This window comes from Adiantum capillus-veneris, chromosome 3 (genome assembly GCF_014529385.1).
Source record: "Adiantum capillus-veneris isolate H3 chromosome 3, ASM1452938v2, whole genome shotgun sequence".
Taxonomy (NCBI): domain Eukaryota; kingdom Viridiplantae; phylum Streptophyta; class Polypodiopsida; order Polypodiales; family Pteridaceae; genus Adiantum; species Adiantum capillus-veneris.
In genome coordinates, this window is record NC_140933.1 from 109,821,077 (window position 1) to 109,830,447 (window position 9,371).

Sequence of the window (9,371 nt, forward strand, 5' to 3'; positions counted from 1 at the left end):
AATAAAAGGCATCGCTTTGTTGTCAGTGACTCTCTTTCCCCTTGTGATTAGGTCTTTGAAAAGCATTCTCAAGCATGGCATTGTTAGCTTACAATCGTTTTTGGATATGCTTTGTTATTGGGAATTTCTAGTATAGTAAGACAACCAAGAATGCAAACTTGTATTCTAGTTGAGAGGCATTTTTCTTTGGAATGAATTTCACTCACAATTACTGTGATCATTTTTGTAGAAAATGCATAATTTTGGAAGGATAACCTCTTAGTGGAAACATTCACTTCTTGATCCTCTAGCATGATTGCTTTTTCATCATTGCTTTGGGGTTTTCATGTTCATGTCTAGAATTGGTCTTCCAGCCTTTGTGTATAGTTGTTTGGTTGGTCCTTTGACGATGTATAGTTCTTTTTTGTAATCAATATGATTACGTTGCAATCCTATCCATACACAAGATTTCGATGAATTCTAACTTGTCAGGGTCCCTTCTAAGGTTTTCTGTTGTCACCTATCCTCCAAGGAAACCATTTATGGCTCCACTTCACGAATCCACAATTTGATACTCAGTACTTTATCATTAAACTATTCTTCTCCCTTCCATAGTTGTCAGTGTCAAAATTTAAAATTGATTTCTTGTGGTAGTCCCCATATACATGGAGTAACAATTTGCACAACGTTGTAAATTGCTAATGTATGAAACAGAGAGCTGTTTTTCAAAAAAAAAAGTTAGACATCAACATGAGAAGTTCTATCTTGGCGAAGTGCTAAAATAGACAAATTTCCATTTGGAAATTTCAAGAATAACACCAAAACACTCAATTAGACTTAATTAACATACTATATTCACAAACTTGCAAGAATTGAGGCATGCACGCACACTCAAAACTTCAAGTTTTCCCCTAATTCTACTCATATTCTACTTCTAAGATAATGACAAGCAGGAATGAGTTTTTGCTTAGTACAATGTTATTGAAATGCTAGCAGCCAATAAGGGATAAAGAAAATGATATGTATGTATGTGTTTTGCAAGACTTGTACACCCTTCTCACTACGCCCAACTCCCACACTCAATGTTAAGCATAAACACAGAACCTACACACTAGGTTGAGCATAAACAAGGAAGCATCATCAACAAACTTGAAGATTAGACATTGAGAATGCGCACACAAAGCATTAAACCACTAATGTTCCATGCATTCAAGATGTATAGAGAATAGAGAGAGTGGAGATAAAGATGAAGAATACTTCTTGCATCACCGTAATTCCTTTACAAAAGTCACTTTTATACTTCCATAGAATCCTCCCATAAGGTTCACACTAGGGCAAACATCTCTCGAAAAAGTGGAACGTGTACAAGGAATTACCATAAATAGAAGCTTCAAGGGAGGATAAGTGGTGTTTCCCTTCCATATTAACCATATCCCTAGGATTTCTATTACAAAATGACAAAAAGCAGGGGAATGAATAATTGTCAATCCACATTTGTCGTCGTAAATATCGATAACTGTCTTTTGGGTTGCAAAAATGGTGAAAATATGAAAATATGTGGTGGTCCAAGTCAGCCTCTTAAGTCCTTTCTACACCTAATGACCGCACAAGCATCCCTACCCTTGGGAAGGTGCTATATTACATAGCCTAAGAAAAACTTGAACCTTACAACACTTCATGCCTACTACCATTGAATGGATTTAGAGGGTTGATTCGGGGATTGATAGAAGAGGGTGTGTTGAGTACTTTAAGAGTGAGCTAGTCTTCTCACCCTCTCCTCGCAGGCCATAGTTAGTTGGGATCACTAACCACCAGATTGACAAGCCTTAAATATTTGGGTGGGATCCAATAGTGTGCCAATCCCCTTTTTCTTTAGCTTCATTGTTGAAGAAGGTGCCTATAGACTAAGAGGTTTGGGACAAGTGCTCAACTCAATGCCTCTTCGTCATAAAAAAATTATTAGGTTCAGCTTGATCATGTATGTTAAGAGGACTTGTCGTTGATGTAGCATTGCAAACTATTGGATCTCACCCAAATCCTGATAGTTGTTCCATCCATTGTCAATGACCCCAACTAGCTACGGCAAGTCTTCACTCCTACATGAGAAGAAGAAGAGAATTTTAACGTCGTAGGAAACTATCCCAAAAGACCTTAAAGATCTATCCGACGAGGAGAGTTGAACTCAAGACCTATTATTCAAGAGGGAAATGGCATAACCAGACTAACTCTCTCAAAGTACGTCAAACACCCTCCTTCTCCCATCCCTGATCACTCCTCTCAATCTGCTTGCACGCACAAACTAGGCAAACATTCACCAAAAAATAAGCATGCATTCAAGACTCGCATAAATAGGAGTAGAGAGAGGAACAATGAACTCCGTTGGCATTACCACAATCCTCCAAGCATGGAAAGCTTGTAGAAGCCAGGTTCTCTTGCAAAGAGGAAATTGACATGGAGCTGCTCCTCTAGTGCTCTCTTCTTCTGAATGACATGAAAGAATCCAAAAACATCACCTAGATAAATGCATGGAATCCTCCTTCATGATCCATAATTTCCAAACATCTTACATGAAAAAATGGCCCTTTACACTAAATTAAGCATCAATGAGGTCCAAAGCGAGAATTTGAGACCATCTCCATCCATTCTCTTTTTTCTAAGCTTTTCAAACATGATTTTTCAAAATGTAGGGGATTACCAAAAGAATATTATCACCTATGACAATTAATTGACATATAATTTTTGCAACTGTTACCGAAACACTTGCCTTTAGACCCCCAACATTGACACAATTGTGATGGCTTTTCATGGCTCTCATAGCCACATGAGCCTTTGTAGCTCCCAAGCATCTTGTGACCACATGCAAATTTTGTGATTAACCTAAGCATGTTGAAGAGAGACACTTCACCGACACAGGTATTTAGAAGCATCAAGTGAAAGCCAATAAAGCACAAAGCCAAAAAAAACCACAATCATAAAAAACAAGCATAAAAAAGAGAAAGGAAGAAGGCAATGCAAGGTAGCACATCTTGCTCACTCTTCATCTGCCATCTAATTTGGAGCAATCTAGTCCGCCTCATGAAATTAGAGGCAATGGCCAAAGAGGATTAAATTGAAGCAGAGGAGCAAAGCTGTAAAGCACACATGCACCAATACAAAGCTAAGTGAACCACCTTTGTTGCGTACTTCTTCAAGCTTTGGAAATACATACCTATTCTTCATAATGTGCTTTATATTTATTGCAAAGTTCATTACAATCCTCATTTATCTCTATGGAATGCAAGAAGTCTTTTGAATTATTCTCTCTTTAGTTTCTCTTGATAATTGTGACTGATTATGGAAGTCTAGAAGTTTCCTTTGTTCCCATGTAGATTAGTCATTGAAGAATGCTTACCAATGCCAGACCTTCTTTCACCCCTTGGCCACAAGCAATGGGTGCTCTTATATGCGTTAATAAAGGTCCGTTCCTATTGGAACACAAAGTATCTTCTGAAAGGAATGTCTCAAAACAATGCAAGACATAAAGAAAAACAAGGCTAAGGGTCAAGTTGGCATTCCAAAACAACTAAATGAAATGGACCCATATAAGGCTCTTAAATGAAAGGACTCTTTCACAAACAAAAATATCAAAGAAAATTATACTTCACATCAAATGTATGTATTAACGCCCTTCTTCACTAAGGCTTGTTTTAAAAAGCCCAAAAACGAGAAGAGCACACGAAACAAGCCAAGCAACAAACATCAATCTCTTAACATACTGTTAATGTATCCAAGGTTACAAACCTCTATTACCATGATTCTTCCAATCAAGAACTTTCAGACAAAAGTGGAGGATCAGCATGGCACTCATACACACCTTGTTCCACTTTACACACTCTAAAGCTACTGTGCGCCCGATATAGGAATCCAATTGAAAGACTATAGTGAAGCATAGAAACCACCCAAACAATATCATCCCCAACCAAAGTTGGGGAAAAGCCAGCCTCACAAACCTCATTAGGCAAAACTTGAAGCTGTGGCTATTTGAAGCTGTAAACAGACATTAACAGACCAACCAATTGTGAAGATGTTTTGGCACAACCCACCTACACCATTTCCACCTTATAACAGCCTTACCATTCAAGTTATATCTATGCACATTTCCATGTATGGTTACAAGATACAACAGTCGTCACTATAAACATGGCAGGTCTTTGCAACTGAAACAGATCTATGCAGTAAAGCCATGACAGAGAAATATGTCAAAAGTTACTCATGGCATGGGAGGGACAAAGCAGGCGAGAGAAGCAGCAACAAGCACAGCACCCGCTAAACTTGGGACAAAATCCGTGTCACTCACATCATCCTTCACAAAGCAGACTGCCTCGGTAAAGTACGACACGGCCAGCCATCCCAGTCCTAGAAAAGGATTCTTTCCACAAAGAATCAAAGTTAGCAGCATCATGAGTACAAAATTGAGTTGGTTCGCCAGCGTTCTGCTCTTGAGCAGACTCCTTACCAAATGACCTCCGTCCGTACGCATCCCTGGGACAAGGGTAAATGCAGTGAAGTTCAAACCTAGCAGACCTGCTAACACAAAGGGGCTTGCTGCTAGCTTTGCTCCCCCATCCTCCCCTTGAATAGTTGCAACAGATGCATTTTGCAAGAGCTCTGTTAAGACAGCTGAGTAGGAGAAGAGATCAGGAGAAACCAGCACATAACCTCGGAAATCTACCACCGTCGCCATATTATAGTGTGAGGGACCCCAAAATGTGAACCCGCATACCAGAAGAAGAAGAGAAACAGCCAATGGCGCACACGAACTCTTTAGCACAGCACTAATAAGCGATGACCGAGAAGAAACCAAGCCATAATCAGATGAGAATTTCCCTGTCGAACCCAAGCTTGGAAAGGGACACAAAGTGGGGAATCGCATATCATTGACAAAATACAACGATGCTACGATTCCTGCCCAGCCTAGAGGGACAACATACTGCTCCCAACAAAACCCAAAATCGAAGCCCGCTCCAGAAAATTGAGATGTCGCAACGCATGACAATATGCATAAAACGGCCGGAAACGGAGCAATTTGTTTGGAATCCACAGTCAAAGCCCAATACCATGGTGCAATCAGAATGAAAAACTCTTCTTCGTTATCAGAAGACCTGTGAAGGAAGACAAGTAAACCTGAATCCTTGAATTCCTTGTTCAAGCAATTTTGCACCTCTTCCAACATGGGCCCAAATTGTGCTCGCCTTTCCGTGGGTTTAAGTTTGCAAGGAAAAATGAGTGCATGATCATACACAAAAGCACTTCCATCTAAAGCAAATGAGGTACCTTTTAAGGCTTTCTCCCATATTGTTATGGGGTCCAATGGCAGGCCATGCAGTTGTGTGAGGGATTGGTTCAAACGCCTGGAATATTCTTCCAGCTTCTTCGCCATACTCGAGGCTTCACCAGCAGCTCCTGAGAGTATAAACACATAGGCAGAATATGCAAGTGCGAGGACAAACTCTGATGCCTTGCCAGATTTGGCCCTCTCTGTCCAAGCTTTCGAGCTCCATATCGTTGAGAAAAATTCAATCGCAAGCGAAATTGCATCCTGGTTGTCGATTACTTTACCAAGTTCTCCTGGATCACCCTTATTCGATTGTAAATACAAATCCTCGGATGTCTTAGGAAAGAAGCTTGTAAACACATCTGATGGGAGGACCAGCCAGAGAAGAGATGGCACAGAGAGACCTTGTAGATAATCAAAATCAGTATTTGCACAAAGCAAGAGAGAGACCCGAAAAAACCATGCATAAAAATCAAGACTGCGGAAGTCCCCAAGATCAAAGCCAGGGGGTGTTTCTTGCCAAAATGCCGCCGTGATGGGGAAAGATGACACCATGGCACACCCGGAAATGCCCTCACCGCCTCCAAATGCAGGAAATGGGCTCATGTCTGACGATGTTGAGGACATCCTAGAAGCAGGGGATCCCTGCTTTTCTGACAATAAGGAATCACTGCTAAATTTACCATCACCCAAATCAGAAGCAGATGACATTTCCTCCATTGAGGGCGACGATGAAGAAGGAGCTTGCTCTGTGCTGGCTCGTTTGCGCAGGTTTCGCTCTATCAAGCTTTCACCTGAAGGAATAGAGCTGGAGGTTGCATCTTGTGACTGCAGAGCTCGAAGAACTGAGGGGGCGACCTCTGCGCGAAGTTTGGCGTCTTCATTTGCTGGCCGCTGAGGAGGATGAGGGTCTGAAGAGCAGATGAATTGTCGTCTACTTCTTGGCAAGAAATCTCTGCACGCGACGGTAGGAGAGGCAAGCCGTGCATTAAGCTGCGGAGGGAGACGCTGAGGCGGGTAGAATCGCAGAGTTGCTGGAGCCATAGCTTGTTCTCGGTGCTCAAAATTCTACCGTCTCGCAAGATTCACTAAGTTGTGAAGAGTAGAAGTCGAACCCTTCCTACCTTGATTGTGTTTGAGAATGCTGGAAGGAGAAGTATGCCACTTGGCAGGGGAAAATTGATAGCAAGGCTGCTTGGTGGAAAAAGGCCAGCAGCAGCGTTCACTACTGCACGGGGTGTCCATTGGCAACCAACAAGGAGGAGGTCTTGCACAACACGACATTTTATCACAATTTCTCCTCAACTTTTGCAAGACAAGACTACCTGCTCATCATTGTCAAGCGTTCATATTGGAGAGTGAAAGGGTTTATCGTATGGATGGTAGCAATGAAGCTAATAGTAGTAAGGGTTAACAAATTCTACAAAGGGCGAGCCTCTACTTTACAAAGCTTGGAGAGAGAGAGAGAGAGAGAGAGAGAGAGAGAGAAGCAACGATGAATTGCACCAAAGGTTGGTCACAAGATCTCAGGCGTCCTGAGACGCTGCACATTTTCTTGCCATGAGTGCCTCCAAGGGAGGATTAGTGTCCTGCAATGAGTAATCTCTATGCTCAACCTTTTCAATTCAAAGAGAAAGAGATTGAGATCTGCATGTGACCAATGCTTTAAAAAAGACTCAGGTATCTACCAAGAGCTTATATATACAAGTTTCAGTATAAAATGTACCAACAGCTTATATATATAGGTCGTTCTTGAAGAACGATCGTTTTTAATCTGTTGATATGGCAGATGATAGCTTCGAACTTATTGTATAAAATTACAAGCACCTTAAGTGAAGCGAATTCCTTGGTTGGGTTTGCATCTACTGTTCCTCCTTTGCCAACAAATTAGACAAAGAGTAGCTTCACTTATAGCTCGAGAGAATGGGATTTTTTCCTTTCATCAAGGGTGACCTTGGTGTGAAAGTGTATTATAGAGAGCCACCCAAGCCCACTAAGTTGGAGAAAAATTCTCAAGAAAAGCTTGTAAAAGCTTCTCCTTCTATAGAAAATCCTTGCAAAAAGGGAGGAAAAGGAAAAGGAAGTAAAGAAGACCAGTCATAGTAATGATAAAAGGCAAAATATTTCCCATTCTTGCACTTGGGCCTACACTGTTTTGAAAAAATGTTCTACTTTGTTCTCAAAGCTTGTGTTGTGCTTGAACCAATTGACAAGGGAAAGAAGAGATTCAAGATAGGGGTTGTTGGAGCTTAATAGTGCTAGCTTGTTGGTGCACTTGTGGATATGTATGTCAAGTGAGGTGCTCTTTGCAAGGCATAAAGTTTCATAAAGGAGCTTCGTCCTCACTTTATTTTCTTTAGGAATTCCGTATAGGATATGCTCAAGACTCACAAGGCCAACAAGCATTTGACTGTTTCAAGCACATGCAGATTCCCTTGATAAAGTGATCTATGTGTACTTCATCAAAGCTTGTGCTATGATTGGAGCAATCAACAAGAGAAATCAATTCCATGATCAGATTTTGAGGCAAGGGTTTGTGAGGTTTAGTTGGTGTTGCTCTTGCTGATATATATTCCAAAGTGTGGGACTCTTTGTCAAATCCAGAGTGCTCTAGAGATGCTCCCTTCTTGCAACGTTGTCTCACAGAATGCTCAAGTTGTAGCATATATGCTCAAAAATGGAAAGGCCAACAATTGTACGGGGCCTGAGACACTAATTAAGTATATGACAAATGGAATCCTTTTGAGAGAAGTGTTTGTGAATATCGGGCTCTCGGTGTATTATGCTAGGTGGCTTGATGAAGCACATGAAAGAACATTACACATTGATGTCCTCTTTGGGCTACTGAATACCCTAGTAAGGCGGTGAAAAGATTTGCATCTTATAGTCACCTCAACTGCAATTGAGGCTGATAAGTTTTCAGTAAGTTTTTTGGGTACTTTTTTGAATAATTTTTTTTCACTATTCTAGGAAGAGTGTTTACTATTGAGATTCTGCTTGCGAAGCAACCACACACTTACTATCTAGATGCTCCACTTATTACTTTTATGTAAATACAACTAATCGAGCCAAAAAGTGATATCCTTCTCTTTATTAGAGGTCATGAAGAAATTGATACAGCGTGGCAAAACTTGTATGAGAAAGAAGGGGTTGGGTTCCAATTGAATGTTCCAAAGCTGATTATAGCTCGAGTCTATAGTGCCCTTCCTAGTGAAATGCAGGCAAAAATTTTTGACCCAACACCATCAAGAACAAGGAAAGTGGTGGTTGCAACCAACATTGTAGAGGCATCTTTAATCATGGAATCTACTATGTAGAATATCCAATTTTTGTTGAGAAAAATGTTTATAATCCACATGCTTGGGTTAGATTCACTTGTCATCAGGCCCATTTCTCAAGCTTTTGCAAAGCAAAGGGCAGGGTGATAAAGCAAAAGGGGAATAGGAAAGTGCTATTGCTGGTACTCAAAGAATGCAAGCAAGTATGAATGTTACCAACAATTGTGTCCACAATTCTTTGGAACGCAATGATGTTTTGTCATTGCTACCGAACCATTCCATGAGCAAAAATTGCTTAAAAGTTGAGAAAAAAAATTAACTATGCATGAAGTTCTTGCTCAGCCCAAGATTAGTTTTATCTCTGAGGAGAAGAGGTATGACAACAAACTAGTGGCCAAGTGGCATAATATTGAGTGGAAGGTTTGTGACTCAATCCATCCAAGTTTGTGCTTTGATCAAGTATATGGCATCAAAGAACATACTAGCGGCATTATGATTGAACAAAAAAAGGAAGGTTTAGGAGACAATCCATTCAGGGTTGTGCTTTGATGCATACAACCAATACCAAAGGTACACTTATAGGATTGAAGAACTTTTGCAATATCCAACAAAGGGACACATGGAGAGTACACATATCACAAGCCTACATAAAATCAATGGTTCTTCCTTGTGCAACTTCAATATTTTTATAATAAGAAAGTCCCTTCAACACTTAGGAGAAGCTTAAGTCCCCCTTCAACAGTGTAGGGGATAAAAGTGGTGGGGGAAGGACGCATCTCCTATTGTATTATTATAAATGT

General features: G+C 40.6%; 1 protein-coding gene across 1 annotated transcript; it reads right to left on the reverse strand.

Annotated features, from left to right (window-relative positions):
* Positions 1–4,069: 4,069 nt before the first annotated feature.
* LOC147461478 (uncharacterized) lies at positions 4,070–6,553 on the reverse strand. Its single transcript, XM_086509034.1, has one exon. It carries the CDS (start codon positions 6,335–6,337, stop codon positions 4,229–4,231), a length of 2,109 nt encoding a protein of 702 aa, XP_086365160.1. The 5' UTR covers positions 6,338–6,553; the 3' UTR covers positions 4,070–4,228.
* Positions 6,554–9,371: the final 2,818 nt, after the last annotated feature.